This window comes from Thermobia domestica, chromosome 3 (assembly GCF_964235325.1).
Source record: "Thermobia domestica chromosome 3, izTheDome1.hap1.1, whole genome shotgun sequence".
In the NCBI taxonomy this organism is placed as follows: domain Eukaryota; kingdom Metazoa; phylum Arthropoda; class Insecta; order Zygentoma; family Lepismatidae; genus Thermobia; species Thermobia domestica.
Genome location: NC_137456.1, coordinates 61,248,379 through 61,274,815, shown reverse-complemented (window position 1 = coordinate 61,274,815; position 26,437 = coordinate 61,248,379). Strand labels below are relative to the sequence as shown.

Sequence of the window (26,437 nt, the reverse complement as noted above, 5' to 3'; positions counted from 1 at the left end):
AGGGTAGCCTTTGCTTACATTTATGTAAAAATACTATTACTGCCTGAACGCTAGCGTAATTTACGTTATTAATGTGGCAGTACCTTGTAAAAAGAACTATGACGTCCATAATTTGTACCCATAATAAAATACAAACTTTGTGTGATCCTACAAAGTTAGCAGAAACAGTGGAATTCACTTTAATGGCAGTACACTTTATGCCTCTTTATTACTAATAATTACTTAACAAATCGTTAAGAGAATTTTGCGAATCTTAAGAAATATTTTACTATTGTTTATAACCGAACTAATAATCTAGGAATTAATTATTTACTACATGCACCCTTATTAGTTACAATTTGAGGTACAGGTGACTTCTTTTTAAGAAAAAGAAAAAGCTTAAAGCCAAGTTTTTTCTTACCTTAACAGTTCATCTGATTGCTTTATATTTTTGTTGTGCTTAGGTCAGACGTGGAAATGTGCTTGGTGGAGTTGCAGCTGCTCTTACATTGTAGTCACAGAATCATTGAATCTTCGCAGGAACTTGCGGAACTTGTTGCTCATTTTACAAAAGCGGTAGCAGAAAAGCCATTCAAGTAAGTCAGTCTTTTTTTATTTTATTTTTTTTAAGAAAGGGTTGATTGTTTGTTTGTTTGTTTGGCGTCCTTTTTCAGGACCGAAGCTAGATAAGACGTGAATCTATAGTTTAAAGTGGAACCTGAACCACCGTAATGCGTTTAAATTTTTCAAGATTGTTTCACCGCGAATCGAACTCGTGACCCCATGCATCAAAGGCGCTAGCCACTAGACCAGCCGGAGGGCTTTTTAGAGGGGAGAATTGTATAATGCGCTCATTTAGAGTTTATATTACGTGTTAACAATTTTCATATTCATTCACTGTTTACTGTTTCTTTGCATCTTACAAAATAATAATAATATTTTCAAGTCAGAATCAAACTTATTGATCAAATTATTAAGTACAATGGACTCTCGGGTCACGAACTTAAGGGGATCTTATACCTTTTACCACTGGTTTCTCAGTCCCCATAAGATAACATGTAAATTTTACTTCATACATATCTAACGAAATATTGTATGTAACAACTTAAAATTTTCCATATTAATAGAGAAAATCAATAGAAATTAAGTAGTTGTTTCAATTTCACGCTTAATGACGTAGATCGCGAGTAATGAACTTTTTTTGGTAACATTGTAGTGGACTAAATATTACATAGTGGTTGAAGGTATCTGCTCCAATTTGGTCTTCACGAACAGATGTGCTGCTGACAGGCAGAATTTCCCTGCCCCTCTCAAGTCCTTTTCCAATGGATGTGGTAGAACGCCCCGGGGTGCCACCCTCATCCTATTTGTTTCCTTCGTTTCTGCAGAGCAGGTAGATTTTCTGGTAAACGCCAGAAAGAAAGAACACGACAATTTGAACTCTCTGCTTCTTACGATTTCCTGCTGCTGCATTAGTTAGTTCCAACTTTATAGTAGCACTGCCTCAACTGTAAAAAAAAATTATACTTTGGGTAGTAGGATCAACAGTTCGATACAGATCATGGCTGAAATTTAGCGTTCTTTTGCAGCACTAAGTTTGTATGAGACATTTACATGAATACAAAATACATAATTCCGTCTAGTCTAGTGACCAGGATTTGAAATTTGTGGCGGGTAGTTACTTCCGCTTCCTGGCAACATTATTCAAATTTTCAGGAAGTAATGAAAAAATCAACTTTACTTCAAGACCCATTTGACAAAAACGATGGACTGAACCCCAGGAACCAAATTGCCTGTGAATAAATATATGTAAGTAACATTTCAAAAACATAGCAGCTCTTCCCGTTGGTATAGTGCCTAGCTCGCACATTTTGGAGCACGGATCTCGGGTTCGATACCCGGTGGAAGAGCCTTGAAATTTCAATGCCTTACTAAGGATACGGATCCCACTGAAGGCTCCGTAATCTCCAGTCTCTTACAACACTGGTACAGAAAAGGAAGCTAAGCTCTAAACCCACAAAGCCAACCAAGCTAATAAAGGACGGACGCAGTAATGTCACCATAATTTAGACTACGTGGGCGATTTTATAATGTTCCAGACTATGATCATAAATATGAGTGGAACTAGGGCTTCGAACATTTCTAGTTCTTGTTACTCGAAAGTAAGTAAGTGTAATATATACACATGGTGTTAGGAAATAACTTTGGTGCACAAACGCGTTATTTCAGAGATATAGTCCGCAGAAAGTTGGTTGTAAGGATACAAAAAAGAAATAACTAGAGAGCGAAATGTTGGATAAGTGATTATTTTCAGCCTAGATTCTAGTGGATATAGGAAGTTGTCAGTTTTCCAGGATTCTCCAGGAAAGGGGTTGCATTTTCTTGTACCTCTAAAAATAAGATTAGTTTCCTGAAGGGTGAAAATTAGGGAGAAAAAAGATTTTCTCGGAAACGTCTCCAACGGATTTTGTTTATGTTTCATACATCAATTGTATTTACAACCCTATACTGTGTTATAAGTTATTTAGAAGAAAAAAAAAGTATTTCAGTCTTGGGATGTTCTTTTCTGACGATTAAAAAAAAAAAAAAAAAAACGGACATTCTGTTTGTAACCAAATAATATAGTGTAACTCATTTGTCCTACAAAGAATCCACGGGTTAGTTTACTCTTGGAAATAAGTTTCGATTTTCTAAAAATCATGACCCAGACAACTCTGTTAAATAAATATTTTATTAATAACCGCAAACCGGTCCAACTCGAGGTCAAAGGTCAACTAGCTCTTTTCGCTCAGAATCAAGACTTTCATTGCAAAAATGTGTAAGCGCTTACGAATTTTATTGAAGATTATATAACCTAATTAATTGTCATTGAATAGCATAATGGAAGGTTTCATAATTCCAGCTTTATCCTAACTTAGCTCTAACCCAATCTATCTTAGGTTCTTATCTATTTCTTAACTGTAGCTGTATGAACCAAATGATCTCTCAGATGTTTACAATTTCTTATCCCTTATTACAAATCTAAAGTAGATTTAACTTCATGCAAATAATTTTATATATTAGTTTCCATAACTCACAATCCCTTGTTCAGACACGCTACTCGGTTCGGCTTAGTCAATCTTGAACAGTGCTGAATGGGCAGACTAGTAAATAATTGGTTTAAAAAATAGAGGCCACGGTTATCCATAAAGTAAAGAAAATGGTTCAAAAACAAGCAGCAGTGCCACGTGTACACCACGCAAAGGAGTTTGGTTTCTATGGTATGATATCTTCACAACTAATATTGAAACTGGAAATTGTAGATTTCTACCACTTCCGGTTTTAGTAGAGATGAAAAAAAGGGAGGGCCCGTTGCCATAGAAACCACCGTTTCCATAACAACGAATCCCGTCACGGCTCGTCAATCTAAAACTGATTGAGGGAAGAAAGAATCTGCAACAAAATGTGATGCACGGAATAAGTCGTGAGTGGGAACCCTTCACCCCTGGTGGGGATATTCATGAAGCTATCAGCTTATGTCTAATTATATTGGACTATAATATCCATTTCTTAATTTCGAACATACTAGGTTCGATCGAAACGAGAAAACTTTTTTATCGGACTTCTAATGAAAATAAAAATCAAATGAATACATGACCGTGTTTATTACATATAGAATTCCCAGTCACGACCCCCTTTTCAGTTTTATTTAAAAATAGAAGATGAAGAAAGGAAAAGGAAGATAGAAGAGGAAAGAGGTAAAGTAAGAAGGTGATAAAGAGGAAACTGTTACTGGATATTTTAAGAAATATGGTAAAGGAAAAGTGAATAATTATCGAATTGGGATCATTTCCAATAGCTATTGGGTGAATGTTTGGTATTAAGGTGATCAAAGGTAGACACATGTTAACCCATACATCCCCGACCTAGATCCATTTAACCCCAACTACCGAATTATCCCAATCTAGCTCTGAGATAGATGAGAAAGTTTAATTTTACCGTTTATTCAATATTTCCAGAAGTTCTAGACTAATATCCAATATTTGAAAAATGAACGACGAAGTTGATGGCATGTTAGAATCGACCACAGAGGAAAAAAAAAATCAGAGTATCACATATTTGTCGAAGATTTTGACTTTCACAGTTCTCCCATGATGATCATTTGTTCAGGCTACTTCAGTCCTTTTTACTTCCTTCATAGAGCCAACTTAAATTAAGTTAGTATTAACATTCAATGAGTTTAATTGCTAGCTACCATTAATTATAATAAGTCACACATATATGTCAAAATAATTTGTGCACTTAATACTAAACCTACATTTCACTCACACACACACATTCATACAGGACAATGTATACTTCAGGTTGTATTTAGTTGAATTAAACTAACCTAACTACATTTCTATAGACATTTATTACATTTCAATAAAGGAAAACTTAGTTTGACATAACAGGAAAAATTTAATACAAGAAAAGAATATTTCATAAGCATGCACAGAAATCCGCTACTTTCAACAAGATCAAATAACACATTTCTCTTTCTAGATATATTAAAAGTTGGATTACATAAAAAAGAATTCGACAAAAAAAAACGAAAGACAGAAAATAAAGGAAAAAAAAAGAAAATTCAAAGGTCAATATATTTAAGATTCAGTGCAATGAATACATATCATTGCGGGCAAAAGAAAGGAAAAAAAATATAATTGGTTAATCATTCTTAAAAAAAAAAAAAAACACTTTAGTAGCATTTTATTGAGTCTCTGTCCCAAGAGGAGACATTTCGACAATTTTATGAGTCTTTGTTCTCACGTCGATGATAACTCTTTTTTCAACTCTCTTTACGCACTGTGATTTGTGTCCATGAGAGTATTTAATTGTTTTTGTTTTAACTATAGACAAATAGTTGCTTCATATACATATATATTTATATTTCTCATTTCGTCACTTGACGCACTTGATATAAAATTTCAAAGTTTATCAAGATTAAAGAAAAATTATCGAATTCAGTCACAGACATTGGGAACATATTTCCATATTCCTGTATTCACATTAAATTATTAACCAAATTTCAGTTCATTGAATTTAAGATCACTATTTTTTTTTCTAGTATAGATCGTGTAGTCAAAGATTCTAGTCACTGAATAGTTAGGTTTCCGATCGTAGGGGAAGGATTTGTTTCATAGTTTACTGATAGAAGGATTCGTTGGAGAGGCACACTGTTTCGTAGCTTACTGATTTCACTATGATCTCGCAAAATAAATTTGGATAAGGATTAGGGTTATTTTTACTTTTCTTACGACCTGCTACTTGTTTTATTTACATGCAGTATTTAACATGATATTCAACTTTAATAGTCACAAACATCAATAACAACTCAACAAAATGTAATTTATTACAATTTACGCGGTAATACTATATATCACAAATAGTTGGTAAATGTCGGGTGTCAAAAATCTATGGCAACCTAAAACAACCAGGGTAAATACCGAGCCCTTTACATACATACTCGCATATATATATATATATATATTCATATTACTCAATATAATAAATTTCACTTTAATATCCATCGTAGTATTTCGTCGACATTTAATATCTACATAACCTTTTTATATTCGATAAGTATTCATATTTTATTGGCTCAAAATAAACAAAAACCCTGACTAACAAAAATTATTATTTTTTTTTTTTATAAGGTTGCGACATTGAACTTTATATGTAAACCCGATAATCAATAATCATTCTCAATTTACTAAAGATCCGCGTATATAAAAAAAAATAGTTGGTATTATTTAATAAGTTGACATAAGAGGTGGAAATACAACAAATAGAGCAGGCACGTAACTTTTAAAACTATGTAAGTACATATATAGATGTATATACAGAAAAAAAATCAATGTTATTCGAAACTAGTGGGCCCAAACTATTAATACATACACACTATATGACCAATCAATAGAAATAAAACCAGAAATCAGTCGTCAATGGGTATAATTTGTACGATCAATGAATAACAAATGTTTTCAGGAATCTGAAAGCATAGTGTACCTTCTCGTCAATTTCTCCCGTGGTGGATTGAATATCGCGAAAATGGTCCTGAGATGTGCTGCAATACCTCCACGAATTGCATCCCTCGATGTCTCAGTTAGTACATACGATCGAAATAAGTGATATGAATATTGTACGTTTTCATGAGTTTCAGAAACCGGGGGGGGGGGGAGGTTAAAAAATTTGAAAAAAAAATCTCGAAGTAATGAAGACAGAGAGAGAGATAGAGAAGAAGGAAGACGAAGAATAGGGGCGCCAAAGACTTAAGTGGGAAATAACTAACGCTACAAAGATAAAAGTCGAATTTCGCTCTCAACAAAATCCATAGCCAAAATATTCTTAACATGCCAAAAGGGTGGTCTACTCAAATACGTAGACTCAAGGAGCGCCCTGCTGCCAAGGATGCAAGTTCTGTGTCCATCAGATCCCAATCCCACAAGAGTTTGGTTGTAAGATTGAAATCCGATCCCCGTATCCGGCCCAAACCAGCAGGGTCCCGAAAATCCTCCGGAAGGTTAGAGACGGCGTTAATTTAGAATTTCAAAAGAAAAAAAAAATCATCTGACCTCTTGGAAACTAGAAGATTCCAGAATAGTAATGAAATTAGAGTAATAGCTAAGATATCCCTAATTAGAATTTGCCAAAATAAAAAAAAAATTAAATAAACTGAATTTTGGATCGGTGATTTCAATAACCAAACATCACCGATGGCTACCCTGCGCAGACATGCCACAGTCTGGGACGTCGTTAATTTCCCTCATCTAATTAAACTAAGAAAAAACATGAAAATACTTAAGGGGACTAGGGGTCGACGTCCGGGTACGCTAATGACATGAATATTAATTTAGTAGCAGTTGATTTAATCGGATAGTCCGAACTGAGTTATATGAACACTGCACAATAAATAAACAAGGTAAGCAACGAAAAAAAAAAAAATCTCGGAGAGGCAATGAATGTTAAATGTACAAATGACCGAAACCTGTACTTTTCGATGATCACAGGAAATAGCAGTTATTTTTCTTAATTATCATTTCTGTCAACCTTTAGAAGTAATTCCCACATGATGCTACCCTATCTATTGAAAGGCTTAAGATCCGGGGCTGTTATTATGAGGTACTTAAATGCGAAGTAACACACAATTCCCAACTACAATTTACTATCCAAGTAACAAACTCGGTGGGATGAATGTACTGGTGTAGAAGTCAAAACGCGAGAGATTTTTTTTTTTTTTAGTAAACGTATTCATATTTTCACTATATAACATACACTAGGCCTATCCATTTAAATATAGGTGTCATATCATCTCATTCATATTATTTTATATCATATTATTAATATATCATTACGTTCATTCATTATCTACTAATTTTCGCGCGAAGTAATATTTTATAGACACCCTATTTCATACATTTTACACGCAGGCCATACACATATTTATATTACACACTAATAAATATATAATTATCACAATCTATCACGCTCAAACTACTACACAATAACATTCATCGAACCACGTACTCCTTGTTTCGAAGCACCCAAATTGTATTTACTTCGCAGGTTTTAAAAAAAAATCATACGTGTATTCACTGAAAGTTAAATTGTCAACGATTAATCTATTTCCAATTTGCTGATAAAACTAAAGCAACAATGGAATTTTTCTACAGCCACGGGAAAAGAGAATTTAATACTACATTTTGAAACAAACAGTAACAGCATATGGGCTTTACTTCTATTAAGAAAATAGGTATTCTTTATTTCAGTAGATATTTCAATTACTACTGGACCTAGCAAGCTGAAATTTTCAGTACAGTAAGATCCCATGCTATCTTATATGAAGGTATACTCATCTGAACCGAAAACCATGTCCACGGGATGTAATTTAGAAATAAATGGCCAAAATCAAACAATCTAGATCACTAAGTTATGCGATGTCGTAATGTCAACAAACAATTGACTACCGAAAACAGACACTATGGCGCTGTGGTGGAGGCATAATTTACCGTGTACTGAAATATATACTTGTACTCATTAATCAGAAATTTAATATTTACTCCGGTTTAGCATACTTCGAGTTAGACAAATGGTACTAAATTAACGCATATTTATACACTGTCCTAACCGAAAATTCACACACTCACACAAAACTACTAACTACATACACCACTGTTAGTACTATACATAAAGACAACTAACTAAACCAAACATGCACCATTTAATTACATGCATGTTGACGAAAAATACTCCCTTGTTGGTATATACAGTTGGCTCTATTTAATTTAGGGGGGCAAAATGAGAAAGGTAACCCTAGGTCCAATTGACCTGACCAATTGTTTACATAATTATTGCCAAAGATTGATGCCCTGGGGGCACCTTAACGAGGTTTATTGAGGGACCCTTCCCCTGAGAGGGGAAAAGGCCCTAAAACAAACTATAACTAACCCATTCCCCCGCTAGAACTGGTTCAATTTGGAAAAGGGGATAGGAGCCCTTTTAAGCTAACTTAAGCTGCCATTATGATTATTTACATTACAACTATCAAACCTACTACGTACATGCAATTACTAAATAAATAATAAAAAATCACATTTACTGTATACACAAACAACATGCACTGAACAGGTCGTAATGTCCCTAATCCCTAACTGAATATATGGTTTGAAAGAAAAAGAAAGTAAAGTCACTATTTCACTTTGTCTATTCTAGTTAGGCAGCAAACATGGCTTCCTAGTAAACAGAAATCCGGAAGCAGATATTTTCCCCTGATTTTACCGTTCTTTGAACAAAAATATATGTTTCTGGCTCCTAAATGATCACACGACGTTTATCAATGAAATTAACTGGATATTACCTTAAGTTCGTTTGAATTTCAGTCCTAATGAAGTCGAAATATGGTGATCACTTCCACAGATAGTGCTTCGTGACGTGTCTTCGATTATTCTGATAACATTGCGCCGAAAAAGCCAGAGGTAGGAGAATTCCTCCAATCAGAACGAAAACTTTAGCCGCGGAAATTACAAAGCAAATAGAAATTTGGCAAATCCAGATATAACCGGATCTGAAAGTGACTATGGACTAGTGAGAGGGGGTGAGGGAAAGATTAGGTACCTGACTAAATTCTACATTGGTCTGAAATTAAGAAAATTTATATCCAATGACGGAACTATGTTTCGGTATGACGTCAGAATGGTAAACCTTGTAACTATTCAACTTATATATCCGAAAATGGGATTTACACTTAATCAAAATATAAATAAAATATATTATTCAGTGGGAATATGGTTACTAATGAAACTTTTCGATTCATTATATTTAATTCGAAGTAAAGAGAGTAAATAAATTGTGTAACTAAACCGAAATTGAATTAAAAAAATTACTAGGTACAGGGTGCGTAAAAAAAAGTTGCCATTACTTTCAACTGTAATGGTACATTACAGTTTTCCCCGGCCCATTAACAAAATTTTGTTAGAATAACAAAATTTTGCTAATTGGGAATACTAACTACTGATGCTTGTTAAGTTAACACACTCATTCATCCCATTCAAACGTTACCAGTCTCACTAGGACAGTATATTATATCTACTTGGGGTATTGCGCGAGTAATTCACTACGTTTATCTTCTGTACAATTGAAAATCTTTAAATTTCGAAAATTGTGAGTTCCGATACTTTTTTTTTTCAGTAGTGTTCATATAGCAATAGAGCGGACAGAAGTTCTAACTGAGAAATCGACAGAGACAATTCGTAAGGCTTCAGCCGTCGACTAGTATATCTAATGACATTAGGCCGCAGTTTCCCGTCTATCACTGCCATTTAATATTGTTCTAGGCTCACCGTTACCACGCACTTGCGAAGGGACTGAATTCTGGGGTCGATTTACATTATTGTTACTATTATTGTTATTATTATTGCCCTGACTATTACCGTTCTCCCTTCTTCCGTACGTCCTGTTAAAATTCCTCCTGATGTTATCGCCCCTATCCGGGTTCGATTCCATGTTGGTACGGTCATAGGGACGATAACTCCGGCGATTGTTGAACATGGGCCGATTCCTGAATAGTCGCCGGCCATTAGTGTTGTTTTCTGAGCCATACCCACTAGGATAACGAGATCCAGCTTGGGTATAACTCAGGAAATCTGTCTGGCAACTTGCCGTTACCTTCGTCTTCGTCGGTTTTAGAATCTTTGCCTGTCGGGCGAAGTATCATTTTGGTGGACCACCAACTTCCTTGCCGCACAAGGCAGCTAAACGTGAGGTGACTTCTCGCACCGTTTGGCACAAGTGGGACGCTATGGCCCGGGACTCATCGGGTGGAAGAGCGTTAACTATAATATCTACCAGTTCGGCCTGAGAGGGATGTTCAGCTATCTGATAATATAGTTCAATGATTTTCCAAGCATAGTCCAAGAGGGACCCATACTTGGAGCGATCATACCGGAGTGATTGTAAGTTTCTCTTTTGGAGCCGCTCGATGTGCTCATTACAATACTCTTCTTTGAAGAGAATCAAAAAATCACTGAACGTCCGGATTTGGTATTTAACCGAGGCAAACCATGCGCCCGAAGCGGCGATCAAACATTTTTCGACTATTTGTAGGCGTTCCCCATCAGTAAGTTTGTACATATCTAGATATTGCTGCAATCTTCGCAGGAAAACTCGAGGTAACCCGTTAGCAATGTTCCCATCGAAAGTGGGAAAACGTTCAATATCCCGGAGGGAAACTTTAGAGCTCATACTATACGGGGCAGGAAAAGAATCTATTGGAATCAACGCGTTATCCTGAGCGGTTGGGGTTGTCACCGGATTTGCCACCGACGGAGTGGTCACCGAACTGAACGCTCCCATATGACCAAGAGAGGTTTTATAATTAGTATTGACCATGTGAGGTTCGAACTTAGGACCCACCACGGCAGTAACCGACGGTCCGGCACATCTCCTTTCCCCTCCTGGCAGCACGCTGTAAGATTATACCATTCCAAAGGTAGAGTGAGCATTTACGCTAGTGACTGTTGTAGTCACAACACTCGACTGCATCGGTACATCGAAATTACTCAACCATGATTTCGAGGTTGGCTGATGCGGGGGACAATACATTGCTGTGTCCCGTGCATCAGGCAACACTTGACTCTTTCCCGGGAGGACGTTACTTGTTTCTGGGAAAATTTTCCCTGGAGAATCGCCATCAGGAAAAGGATAGGAGATATCAGACTTGACGAGTTCCAATTTAGTAATATTCCCCTTAAGACTGTCTACTTCGGTTTGAATTTGACTAATTCTTTGATCAACCGACTCTAGTTTAGTTTCTATTGATAGGTTGGATATTGCAACATTTAATTTACTTATTTCAGCCTGCTGCTGTTCAACCTTTTGTTCGATGTCACAAAATCTTTTGTTTGTGCTCTCAAACCTTACATCTATTTCATTTAATTTTTCATTTGTTTCGTCTCTGAGCTGCTCGGTAGAATGTTGGGCCTGGTATCTAACCTGCTCTAGTTCAGTAGACGTTTGCTCTTTCAATTTGCTAATCGAAGAAGCAAAGTCTAAACAGATCTGGTCAAATTTATTGTTTAGTACCTCGAATCGAGCATCGGTCTCTCGTTTCGAGGTATCAAACTTTTCATTTATTTCACGCCTTAAGTTTTCACTATTCTGGTCTAACTTTTCATTTATCTCACGCCTCATTTCTGCATTCTCACGTCTCAGATCTGCACCATTCTGTTCTATTTTAACTTCCATGTTAGAAAATTTTTCATTCATCATTTCCATCATCTGGCGAATTAATGCAGACGTGTCAGACCCTCCAGATGACATTCCTTCCTTCGGGTTTGCCGTCTGATCCCGAGAATCACTGTGATTTCCATTCTTTTCCTCATCATCGAGGTCAGATATCTCCGCTGGAGATATTTGGCCTCGGTCCTTTTCACAATTCTCACAGTATTTTATTATTTCGCCGGTTTGAACTTTTTCTGCATTTTCAGCAGTATCATCCAAATTGGTGCAAGCAAAGTGGATCCATTTTAGTCCACAACCGGTGCATCTTATTAATCTCCGCGGGGCGCGAGATCTTTTCTCTTTTTCATCTAACGTGCATTGAGTGCACGTGACTTCACATTCGTCCTGTGACAAAACAACTTTTTTATTTGTTGCCATAGCTTTGACACACTTTACAAAAGACAAGATATATATCAAAAATACACATATACTATAAAATACTTATTCGCTATCCAGACAAGTATTATTCATGAATTAAAGGACTCCCATTCTCTTTCCTTCCTTGAAACCCTTCTAGCGTTTAGTTCCAATTTAGAAAAAATTTTGACACTCCTTCTCTTTTTCCCCCTTAGAAAAGGAAACAAAAATGACAAAGCAGCCAACGACTCTACTTGTTTCACTTGACTATAAAATTTCTCTTATTAATTTCAATGTTGTAATCAATTCAACATGCCTTCAACCTCACTCTTTGACATTCTTAAAAAATTTCAGATCTATCGGTCGCCATTTAAACTGAGATCCGTTGCCATGGAAACAAACGTTGCCATGACAAACATTCTTGTCGCGGTTCACCAATTCAAACTGATTGGTATGATAACTGGTATTATTCAATAAGCATTTTCAGATCCGTTACCACAGTAAACATGGTTACCATGGCAACAGTCTTGTCACGTGTCGCCACTCTAAAACTGAAAAAGGGGCCCCGTTGCCATAGAAACCACCGTTTCCATAACAACGAATCCCGTCACGGCTCGTCAATCTAAAACTGATTGAGGGAAGAAAGAATCTGCAACAAAATGTGATGCACGGAATAAGTCGTGAGTGGGAACCCTTCACCCCTGGTGGGGATATTCATGAAGCTATCAGCTTATGTCTAATTATATTGGACTATAATATCCATTTCTTAATTTCGAACATACTAGGTTCGATCGAAACGAGAAAACTTTTTTATCGGACTTCTAATGAAAATAAAAATCAAATGAATACATGACCGTGTTTATTACATATAGAATTCCCAGTCACGACCCCCTTTTCAGTTTTATTTAAAAATAGAAGAAGATGAAGAAAGGAAAAGGAAGATAGAAGAGGAAAGAGGTAAAGTAAGAAGGTGATAAAGAGGAAACTGTTACTGGATATTTTAAGAAATATGGTAAAGGAAAAGTGAATAATTATCGAATTGGGATCATTTCCAATAGCTATTGGGTGAATGTTTGGTATTAAGGTGATCAAAGGTAGACACATGTTAACCCATACATCCCCGACCTAGATCCATTTAACCCCAACTACCGAATTATCCCAATCTAGCTCTGAGATAGATGAGAAAGTTTAATTTTACCGTTTATTCAATATTTCCAGAAGTTCTAGACTAATATCCAATATTTGAAAAATGAACGACGAAGTTGATGGCATGTTAGAATCGACCACAGAGGAAAAAAAAAATCAGAGTATCACATATTTGTCGAAGATTTTGACTTTCACAGTTCTCCCATGATGATCATTTGTTCAGGCTACTTCAGTCCTTTTTACTTCCTTCATAGAGCCAACTTAAATTAAGTTAGTATTAACATTCAATGAGTTTAATTGCTAGCTACCATTAATTATAATAAGTCACACATATATGTCAAAATAATTTGTGCACTTAATACTAAACCTACATTTCACTCACACACACACATTCATACAGGACAATGTATACTTCAGGTTGTATTTAGTTGAATTAAACTAACCTAACTACATTTCTATAGACATTTATTACATTTCAATAAAGGAAAACTTAGTTTGACATAACAGGAAAAATTTAATACAAGAAAAGAATATTTCATAAGCATGCACAGAAATCCGCTACTTTCAACAAGATCAAATAACACATTTCTCTTTCTAGATATATTAAAAGTTGGATTACATAAAAAAGAATTCGACAAAAAAAAAACGAAAGACAGAAAATAAAGGAAAAAAAAAGAAAATTCAAAGGTCAATATATTTAAGATTCAGTGCAATGAATACATATCATTGCGGGCAAAAGAAAGGAAAAAAAATATAATTGGTTAACCATTCTTAAAAAAAAAAAAAAAACACTTTAGTAGCATTTTATTGAGTCTCTGTCCCAAGAGGAGACATTTCGACAATTTTATGAGTCTTTGTTCTCACGTCGATGATAACTCTTTTTTCAACTCTCTTTACGCACTGTGATTTGTGTCCATGAGAGTATTTAATTGTTTTTGTTTTAACTATAGACAAATAGTTGCTTCATATACATATATATTTATATTTCTCATTTCGTCACTTGACGCACTTGATATAAAATTTCAAAGTTTATCAAGATTAAAGAAAAATTATCGAATTCAGTCACAGACATTGGGAACATATTTCCATATTCCTGTATTCACATTAAATTATTAACCAAATTTCAGTTCATTGAATTTAAGATCACTATTTTTTTTTTCTAGTATAGATCGTGTAGTCAAAGATTCTAGTCACTGAATAGTTAGGTTTCCGATCGTAGGGGAAGGATTTGTTTCATAGTTTACTGATAGAAGGATTCGTTGGAGAGGCACACTGTTTCGTAGCTTACTGATTTCACTATGATCTCGCAAAATAAATTTGGATAAGGATTAGGGTTATTTTTACTTTTCTTACGACCTGCTACTTGTTTTATTTACATGCAGTATTTAACGTGATATTCAACTTTAATAGTCACAAACATCAATAACAACTCAACAAAATGTAATTTATTACAATTTACGCGGTAATACTATATATCACAAATAGTTGGTAAATGTCGGGTGTCAAAAATCTATGGCAACCTAAAACAACCAGGGTAAATACCGAGCCCTTTACATACATACTCGCATATATATATATATATATATATTCATATTACTCAATATAATAAATTTCACTTTAATATCCATCGTAGTATTTCGTCGACATTTAATATCTACATAACCTTTTTATATTCGATAAGTATTCATATTTTATTGGCTCAAAATAAACAAAAACCCTGACTAACAAAAATTATTATTTTTTTTTTTATAAGGTTGCGACATTGAACTTTATATGTAAACCCGATAATCAATAATCATTCTCAATTTACTAAAGATCCGCGTATATAAAAAAAAAATAGTTAGTATTATTTAATAAGTTGACATAAGAGGTGGAAATACAACAAATAGAGCAGGCACGTAACTTTTAAAACTATGTAAGTACATATATAGATGTATATACAGAAAAAAAATCAATGTTATTCGAAACTAGTGGGCCCAAACTATTAATACATACACACTATATGACCAATCAATAGAAATAAAACCAGAAATCAGTCGTCAATGGGTATAATTTGTACGATCAATGAATAACAAATGTTTTCAGGAATCTGAAAGCATAGTGTACCTTCTCGTCAATTTCTCCCGTGGTGGATTGAATATCGCGAAAATGGTCCTGAGATGTGCTGCAATACCTCCACGAATTGCATCCCTCGATGTCTCAGTTAGTACATACGATCGAAATAAGTGATATGAATATTGTACGTTTTCATGAGTTTCAGAAACCGGGGGGGGGAGGTTAAAAAATTTGAAAAAAAAAATCTCGAAGTAATGAAGACAGAGAGAGAGATAGAGAAGAAGGAAGACGAAGAATAGGGGCGCCAAAGACTTAAGTGGGAAATAACTAACGCTACAAAGATAAAAGTCGAATTTCGCTCTCAACAAAATCCATAGCCAAAATATTCTTAACATGCCAAAAGGGTGGTCTACTCAAATACGTAGACTCAAGGAGCGCCCTGCTGCCAAGGATGCAAGTTCTGTGTCCATCAGATCCCAATCCCACAAGAGTTTGGTTGTAAGATTGAAATCCGATCCCCGTATCCGGCCCAAACCAGCAGGGTCCCGAAAATCCTCCGGAAGGTTAGAGACGGCGTTAATTTAGAATTTCAAAAGAAAAAAAAATCATCCGACCTCTTGGAAACTAGAAGATTCCAGAATAGTAATGAAATTAGAGTAATAGCTAAGATATCCCTAATTAGAATTTGCCAAAATAAAAAAAAAATTAAATAAACTGAATTTTGGATCGGTGATTTCAATAACCAAACATCACCGATGGCTACCCTGCGCAGACATGCCACAGTCTGGGACGTCGTTAATTTCCCTCATCTAATTAAACTAAGAAAAAACATGAAAATACTTAAGGGGACTAGGGGTCGACGTCCGGGTACGCTAATGACATGAATATTAATTTAGTAGCAGTTGATTTAATCGGATAGTCCGAACTGAGTTATATGAACACTGCACAATAAATAAACAAGGTAAGCAACGAAAAAAAAAAATCTCGGAGAGGCAATGAATGTTAAATGTACAAATGACCGAAACCTGTACTTTTCGATGATCACAGGAAATAGCAGTTATTTTTCTTAATTATCATTTCTGTCAACCTTTAGAAGTAATTCCCACATGATGCTACCCTATCTATTGAAAGGCTTAAGATCCGGGGCTGTTATTATGAGGTACTTAAATGCGAAGTAACACACAATTCCCAACTACAATTTACTATCCAAGTAACAAACTCGGTGGGATGAATGTACTGGTGTAGAAGTCAAAACGCGAGAGATTTTTTTTTTTTTTTTTAGTAAATGTATTCATATTTTCACTATATAACATACACTAGGCCTATCCATTTAAATATAGGTGTCATATCATCTCATTCATATTATTTTATATCATATTATTAATATATCATTACGTTCATTCATTATCTACTAATTTTCGCGCGAAGTAATATTTTATAGACACCCTATTTCATACATTTTACACGCAGGCCATACACATATTTATATTACACACTAATAAATATATAATTATCACAATCTATCACGCTCAAACTACTACACAATAACATTCATCGAACCACGTACTCCTTGTTTCGAAGCACCCAAATTGTATTTACTTCGCAGGTTTTAAAAAAAAATCATACGTGTATTCACTGAAAGTTAAATTGTCAACGATTAATCTATTTCCAATTTGCTGATAAAACTAAAGCAACAATGGAATTTTTCTACAGCCACGGGAAAAGAGAATTTAATACTACATTTTGAAACAAACAGTAACAGCATATGGGCTTTACTTCTATTAAGAAAATAGGTATTCTTTATTTCAGTAGATATTTCAATTACTACTGGACCTAGCAAGCTGAAATTTTCAGTACAGTAAGATCCCATGCTATCTTATATGAAGGTATACTCATCTGAACCGAAAACCATGTCCACGGGATGTAATTTAGAAATAAATGGCCAAAATCAAACAATCTAGATCACTAAGTTATGCGATGTCGTAATGTCAACAAACAATTGACTACCGAAAACAGACACTATGGCGCTGTGGTGGAGGCATAATTTACCGTGTACTGAAATATATACTTGTACTCATTAATCAGAAATTTAATATTTACTCCGGTTTAGCATACTTCGAGTTAGACAAATGGTACTAAATTAACGCATATTTATACACTGTCCTAACCGAAAATTCACACACTCACACAAAACTACTAACTACATACACCACTGTTGGTACTATACATAAAGACAACTAACTAAACCAAACATGCACCATTTAATTACATGCATGTTGACGAAAAATACTCCCTTGTTGGTATATACAGTTGGCTCTATTTAATTTAGGGGGGCAAAATGAGAAAGGTAACCCTAGGTCCAATTGACCTGACCAATTGTTTACATAATTATTGCCAAAGATTGATGCCCTGGGGGCACCTTAACGAGGTTTATTGAGGGACCCTTCCCCTGAGAGGGGAAAAGGCCCTAAAACAAACTATAACTAACCCATTCCCCCGCTAGAACTGGTTCAATTTGGAAAAGGGGATAGGAGCCCTTTTAAGCTAACTTAAGCTGCCATTATGATTATTTACATTACAACTATCAAACCTACTACGTACATGCAATTACTAAATAAATAATAAAAAATCACATTTACTGTATACACAAACAACATGCACTGAACAGGTCGTAATGTCCCTAATCCCTAACTGAATATATGGTTTGAAAGAAAAAGAAAGTAAAGTCACTATTTCACTTTGTCTATTCTAGTTAGGCAGCAAACATGGCTTCCTAGTAAACAGAAATCCGGAAGCAGATATTTTCCCCTGATTTTACCGTTCTTTGAACAAAAATATATGTTTCTGGCTCCTAAATGATCACACGACGTTTATCAATGAAATTAACTGGATATTACCTTAAGTTCGTTTGAATTTCAGTCCTAATGAAGTCGAAATATGGTGATCACTTCCACAGATAGTGCTTCGTGACGTGTCTTCGATTATTCTGATAACATTGCGCCGAAAAAGCCAGAGGTAGGAGAATTCCTCCAATCAGAACGAAAACTTTAGCCGCGGAAATTACAAAGCAAATAGAAATTTGGCAAATCCAGATATAACCGGATCTGAAAGTGACTATGGACTAGTGAGAGGGGGTGAGGGAAAGATTAGGTACCTGACTAAATTCTACATTGGTCTGAAATTAAGAAAATTTATATCCAATGACGGAACTATGTTTCGGTATGACGTCAGAATGGTAAACCTTGTAACTATTCAACTTATATATCCGAAAATGGGATTTACACTTAATCAAAATATAAATAAAATATATTATTCAGTGGGAATATGGTTACTAATGAAACTTTTCGATTCATTATATTTAATTCGAAGTAAAGAGAGTAAATAAATTGTGTAACTAAACCGAAATTGAATTAAAAAAATTACTAGGTACAGGGTGCGTAAAAAAAAGTTGCCATTACTTTCAACTGTAATGGTACATTACAGAGAGACTAGACTAGAGACGAAATAGATTCTTGTGACGCCTAATTGATTGCAGAAAACAGCTTTTGTTGTCTTTTATAGTTTTTATTCTATAGCCATCACCGTTAAAACCGGAAGTGGTTGATTTCCATCTCTTTTGGTTTGAATATAGGCTTAATACTGAAGATAGTAGTTATTTTTAGAACGCTGAATAGAAAGTAAAAAACCGCTTCTCGCTTTTACCATTCCTGTTCTATGGAGATCACTATTGAAACCGAAAGTGGTTAATTTCTATAACTTCAGGTTTCAATTGGAGGTCAAACGAGGAGATGAAAGGTAGACTTGAGACGCTTGAGAGCTACTCGATTGGAGGAAACCGCTTTCATCTATTATTTTTTTCTTTCTTTTTTTTACCGTTTTTGCTCTAGGTAGATCAATATTTATTGAAACCAGAAATTATCGTTAATTTAAATCATTTTCGGTTTTGGTAGAGAGTTAATAATAGAGATTAAATGTATTCTTACAAAGCACAAAAGCGGATCTCACTACATATTACCGTTTTCGATTTATGGTGATCAATGATCAAACCGGAAATGGTTTATTTAAACTCTTCCGGTTTGAGCACATGGTTTTAATAACACACTCAATTCCTGACTCTTGACTCTATATTTTGACCAAATTTGGTGATGATCCAGGAAGTCGTTCTTTTTTTTTTTTTTTTTTTTTTTTTTTTTTTTTTTTTACGGGTATGGTAAATATTTAAAGGAGTTTTGGTAAACCAAACTAGTTATTGAAAAAGGGAAATTTTATTTTTGCCACCCCTGCACACAATTAATTCGTTCTAACCGCAGAAACATCATCTATAATTTTCTGTGATGAATAATATAAAACGAAAAGAAATCTATCCATCCAGACAACAAATCAAATAGGCAAATAAGAAACATTTAGACTTTCTTTGGTTGTACCTAAAACCTAGGTATAGTACTATAGTTGTCAGTGGCAAAGGTGAAAGCCGTTCGGAGATTCTGCCCGCTTGAAGCAACAAAAGATGTAGAAAAGCAGTTGGAAACATATGTTCGATACCGAGGTTTCAAAGATCATTATCTTTGTTCTATAGTTGCCGTCGTAAAGTATTAGGAATTCAGTAGGGAAGTGGGGGGTAGGGGTGGGAACGAAGGCTGCTCAAGACGTAAATGATTATGAAAATGGAGGTGGCAGACACGAGTTTCGCTTCTCAAATTGCCTCAATGCATTCCTCCCCAGCATGTGTTCTTCAAAGAATGTCACCCGTAGTAATTTATGAAGTATGAAAGTGGTCTTTGAATCTTTACCTGCAGTAGTGATTACCTCATTACGGAAGTAATTATTACAATTAATCTAAGTCATTAAGTTTAAAATTGAGATTACTATTTACTGTGTATTGCTCTTTGGCATTCGTGTAGAAAATTGCAAGTTTCTAAGTGCAGTATTTTGTAAGATATTTATGAATTAAATTTTACATGTTACCTTATGGAGATTCTGAAGCCCCTGATGATGGGTAGACATCCCCTTAACTCGTTCTGTAACACCGTTCGTGAACTAAAATTATTATTTTTATTTAAGTTAATGTAAATACAACTAATCCGTTCTGGCCATAAAACCATGTTTCTTTTTTTTAATTAATTACATTTCTAAGTAATTTTTCTGTGATGGAGAATATAGAATTAAATTAACACTATCCTTTTTAAAGACAAATAAGGAGTACTGAATTAAACGAAACAGGGTGAGAGCTAAAAAGCACAAAACATGCACAGATCAAAAAGTATATTTAAAACATAGCACTCTGACAAACAACTTTTACGGCAAACGCGTAAAACCACTACTGTTCGCAAGGAATTGCGGGGGGAAGGGGGTTGTGGTTGTTGTTGATGATGATGATGATGATTATTATTATTATTGTAATCCTTTGATAAAAATATGGAGGGTCATCATGGATTCAGAAATTACATATTTGTATATGCGTCGTATTTCTCTTTATGCTGGTCTGGTAAATTCAACTTGGGATATCAACTTTCAAGTTCCGATTTTTCTAAAGTTGTATATTTCCACATTATAATTTGTTTATTTGTTTAATCCCCTTTTTAGCGCTTCTAATGTTCTTGTTTGGTGTGAATGGTTTTAGGTACGTATCCCTACTGAAATAAAAGTGCGCTAGAAAATTTGGAAGCAAGTAACTGGAGAAAATTGCAGAGATCAGAAATAAATATATCTAACATTTTAAAGCTGTTTACGTTGTATTTTTGTTGAAACACTGTGGTTAACCTCAATCTCGGCTGCTGAAAAGGTTTTAACTATGGTTAAGGTTTACAAGTACGCACATGGTTCTTTTTAGAGAAAATACTAGCTCTCTGAAAGTACTGAAAGTGTCAAATGCTGTTTCCAGTTGGGAATAATTTCCCGTTTTTTTCTTTCATTTCTTTTTGGAGGGGAGGGAAGCTTTTTATTCCTATTCCAAATTTCCTGGTCATCGTGGATTGAGTGTGCGAGAATTTTGACAAAATCAAGTAGTTTGTGCTTTCTCGAGACCCAGACTACGCAGTTGCTATTTCCAAAGCACACCAACGTTTTCAACCAGAGAAGATTCGTGATTGCAAACAGAACTATATTATATCTGATTACGATTATGTAACGGCTGCACTAAAACTTGGAATTTTGGATACAAATAAGAAAAGAATGATGTGCTATCAACCTCCGTGAGGCAATGGTTTAGCCAAAGAAATGTTTGAGATTAGTCTTCAGAAGAATCGATTGTTGTTGAATTGATACGTCCAAACGCCGTGACATTTTGCTATTCTGTTACATCTTTGCTTCAATCTGTCTTGACAAGCTGTTTCGATACTCCGACTGACACACTCACTCTAAGTAAGTGTTGAAATGTGTTAGTGGTGATGGGTCAATCAATGAATATTTTGTTGAGTATAATAAACTTATAAAGCGGATACAAGGTTGAGAAACATTACAATTCCTATTTCCTTCGCGTAACGTAATGTATATTTTCTTTCCTTGTAGACAAATGAGGCAGCAACATGGTTTTAGCTGGTACGCTCCTGGTGATTCCAAAAATTGTGTAAAAATAGATAAAAATGGCAACGGACTGTCACGGTTATGGCAACAACAAATTCAGCAGTTTAAAAGTATTGGATTAGAAGTGGCACAGGCTATCACATCTGTTTACCCGTCACCACAGTCTCTTTTGAAGGTAACGTACAATTTGGTTCGATGGGATATATGCTCGTTTTAAGAATAAATCTAGCTTTATTATATCTATGTATTTATCCTGTTATTATATTCTGATTTCGTATGAAATCATGATTTTGACTATTAAGTTTTTTTTCCGTGCGTTGTGATTGATGGAGGGAACAGAAGAGATCTTAAATATATAGCCATAATAATGTCAGTTTTATAATTAAGTTAATAAATGTACCAGACATTCTTTTTATTAGTTATTATATTTTCTTTTGTTGTTATTGGTTAATAAGGGCATAAGAATAATTTCTTATATCTGTGGGTATATAAGTGTTTTTGTATGATACCGAATATTGCAATATCTAATATCTAATAAAATTATCAAAACTATGAATACGTTAATATCATGTGTCACCACTACATCACAATAAATAAATAACAATATTACTGTCATTTATTAAGTAGAAAATATTTAGTTTACTAAGCGAAATTGTGAATTTTACTGTATTAGAGAAATAGTCCATTAGACTCCCGACTACCCGGCTTAATGTAACGGAAGGGTAGCTGGATAACAAAAAAGCCGGATAGCCGCAGTTCTAAAATTACTGATTTCTTGCTCCACCCATATCATTAAAGACAATTTTTGGACCAAAACCCGATTTTTTTTTTCATATTTTTTTCTCTTAGTGTAGGACTACTTTATAAGTGTTTGTTATGTATTGCACTGAACATTTTAAAAATTTATTACAGAAAACGGAAGTCCAAGGATAAAAATTTTGTATGCATTTTAAAATAAATTTTGTAATGTCCAACTTAATTGCAGGAAACATAAAATAAACAAAATATTAGTGTGAAAGTAGTCCTAATTCGAAAATAAGTGCTTTAATCTTGTCTTTTTACGGTTTATTGATAAATGATTATACAAGTGTGAAAGGATAGGCCTAAATGAGTCAAAACTTAAAGTTTTTAGTTTTTGAACAAGTTCTTGATATATGAATGCTTTTCCTTGTCAAATCGTGTTTTTATGAAGCCATTACAAGTCGAGGAGATCATTCAAAAATTATTACTCGTTTTGTTACGGAGTTCTTTCTTTCTTTCTTTTCTTTTTCTTATCTTTTTTGGAAGTAGGCCAGATAGTCGAGAGTCTATTGTAGTATTAATTTTGAGGTTCATTAATTGATCTAACATCTATTTTTGAGAAATAGGGCTATATGAGACGAGATCCAAGCTTAAAATGAGATCAAAACAACTACTTATGATCCGAGGCTGAAAATGTTCACTGGGCTTGACTTGATTTTGAATGTAAAGTCCCGTTCAGCAGCGAGTCTATATGAGACGTGGACCTACTAATTAACGTGGAATCCGAACCACATGCGCTCCCGCCAGGAATCGAACCCAGGCCTCCCACGCCAAAGGCGCGTACGCTAACCGCTTAGCCACGGATGAGCTTAATGTTCACTGGGATCAAATGTGAGATCCCGAGTATTAACCACTTAAATTGCATTATTTTCGCATGAGAAAAAAATTCTGCAATTACTAACGTTTAACGGAAGAAAAAAAATGTCCAAAGATGAGACATACTGTATACTATAGAAGTTAATTTAGATCGTAGGAAGATTCCCGGCGGTAAGCACCAAAAATATAGAAGTTAAAATGTGTCAGGGAAATCCTTCTCCGCAACTTTACATGTTCCGGATATAGGTTAAACCAAAGATATAGATTTGACGGATGACAGAGTTCTTTCCATATCCTGATACTAAACAAAAATTTGAGTATGGAAAGTAAAAGATAATTCCCAGAAAAACTGCACCAATTATAGAAGGTAGACCGCATCATAAATATGCTCAACGTCAAACATGGTAAGAAAGCAACCTAAGAACTTCATATACATATGCATAGTTATCATGAGGAAAATAGTGCGTAAGAATCAAACTCAGATAAATTTAAAAAAAAAAAAACTCAGTTTAACTTCCCACGATTATGCCCTTTCAGGCTAAGAGAAACGAATGGTTAAGGCAAGTGAATGATAATAGAAGAATTAGTAGAATGAGAATTAGAAGCAAAAGGGAGAACCGAGAAAACCCACGGACACGATATTGTCCAACACAAACTTACTGGGTCGGGATCGAACCAGGGACCCCACACACCAGAGGTAAGCGCTCAACCACTGAGCCACCGTGTCTCCTCAGATAAATTGCAATCAACATAAATTATTTAATAAAGCAGATTTAAAGATTATGCACACAAATGATATATCACTGATACAAGATATACTTTGCGACAATATCATACAAAAATAATAAGCAAGGCTAACGTATGTTGTTCCTGATTAATACTGAGCTGCACAGTGAGTTGGAGGTCGGCTGACGTCTCCCACCAGGTTGCAGTAAGCTTCGAACTTGGCACTTTTTCACTGAAAATACTCTTGAAAGGCTCGAATTATACAGTTTTATTCACGCGTTATCTGCAGGTGCGTTACCATTGGTTAATACTAATCAAGCACCTTTTAGCACCTAACATGGAATCTGCTAAACGTTTTACGAAGTTTCTCTATTGGCCATATGAATAAAGAAAATTGAGAAAAAGCACTTCACTGAGTAAGAATTATTCCAATGCACAGAAATCGTCCCACTAAAATGAAAATAATGTTCATTATAACTTGTAATACCAATTCATAGATCTTATTAACATGAGCAAAATTGTATTCGTGATTGTAAAGGCTCATGTGTATTTTTGAGAAAGTGGAGAAAAAACAGTAAATTTGTAAATGTAGGAGTTGGTACCCTACGAAAACCATGCCACTTTGAATTGAAACTGCCATTGAAATATATCTTCGTTAAGTTCTTCATTATGATACTAGCAAGATAACAATACATAGTATGGCTAATGAAATATAGTCAAAAATTGTCGTTAACCATTAAATTTAATTAAAATATTGCCCAAATATAAGGCATATATCAGTTGATAGATTACATGGAGCTGAACAATGTAATGTTTTAGGGTAAATTTTCGTTTGTACGAGGAACGTTTTTAAAGTAAGGTCCGTTTGGCAGTATCTAACACAGAATGTACTTGAACCTGAACCCACAAAGTGGGGGTGATGTATATATTTCCTGAAAGCTTGGGTCAAGGTAAGATCAAAATCGGTTACCAAAATTGGGGAGGTATCAAGCATTTAGCTTAAGAGCGGCATGTTACTCATTTCTATTAACACCTTTAAGCGTGTCTTAAAATCCGTTGCAACCCCGAAAAATCTGAAACGGTGAGACAGATATGAAAACAGAAAAATATGTCTTTCATCATTTCAAAAGTATAACGTATCAAAGTAAAATAAATTGTCCCAGGGTCCCCCGCAGGGTCCCAGACGGGGTCCAACTCAAAATTTTTAAATAGAAAAGGGGATCAACTTGCACATCATATGAAAGTTGGTGTTAAATAAAAGAAGATAAATCAAGTCACGACTCTCTACTATAGCCTGTGCAAAATAGTGGTGGGTCATAATATCAACACAATCTTCATTGCAAAGTCTATGGCCACTCGTATGAATCTGAAACGATAGAATAGGTGTTGAAACCAAAACAAGAATATGTCATTATTTCAAAAGTATAATGATTCAAAGTAAAAAAAAAATATTCCAGGGTCCCAGACGGGGCCAAACTCAAAATGTTGAAATAGGAAGGGGTTCAAATTTGAGTATCGTTTGAAAGCTTATGTTAAGTGAAAGAAGAGGAAACAAGTCTCGACTCTTGATGAAAAAGTCTATTGCCACTCCTATTAATCTGAAACATTGGGACAGGTGTAAAAATAAAACAAAACAAAACAAAATCTAGAATGTATCAAAGGAAAAAAGAAATATCCCAGTTTCAACTGCAGGATCCCGGACGTGGTCCAACTCAAAAGTTTCAAGTGTCAAAGGGGGTAAATAAGCACATCATGTGAAAGCTCGTGTTAAATGACACAGAATTGGAAATTGGACAAGTCTCGACTGTCGATAAGCATTGTAAAATGGCACGAGTCATTTCCTTTGATACATTCTAGTTTTTGTTTTGTTTTGTTTTGTTTTGTTTTTGCACCTGTCTCACCACTTCAGATTAATAGGAGTAACAATAGACTTTTTCATCAAGAGTCGAGACTTGTTTTCTCTTCTTTCACTTAAAATAAGCTTTCATACGATATTCAACTTGAACCCCTTTCCATTTGAACATTTTGAGTTGGACCCCGTCTAGAACCCTGCGAGGGACCCTGGAATATATATATATATATATATATATATATATATATATATATATATTTTTTTTTTTTTTTTTACTTTGAATCATTATACTTTTGAAATAATGACATATCCGTGTTTTTGTTTCTACACCTATTCCACCGTTTCAGATTCATATGGGTGGCCATAGACTTTGCAATAAAGATTGTG

At 34.8% G+C, this 26,437-nt stretch overlaps 1 protein-coding gene across 3 annotated transcripts in view; it reads left to right on the top strand.

The window, feature by feature from the left end:
• Positions 1-26,437, top strand: part of mms4 (Methyl methanesulfonate sensitivity 4) — a 104,859-nt gene that overhangs the window by 61,651 nt on the left and 16,771 nt on the right. For all 3 annotated transcript variants that reach the window (XM_081750942.1, XM_081750943.1, XM_081750941.1), the window contains 2 exons: positions 444-575; positions 21,841-22,030. In XM_081750942.1, the coding sequence (XP_081607068.1) occupies positions 444-575; positions 21,841-22,030 (322 nt within the window). The remainder of the gene's footprint in view (positions 1-443; positions 576-21,840; positions 22,031-26,437) is intronic.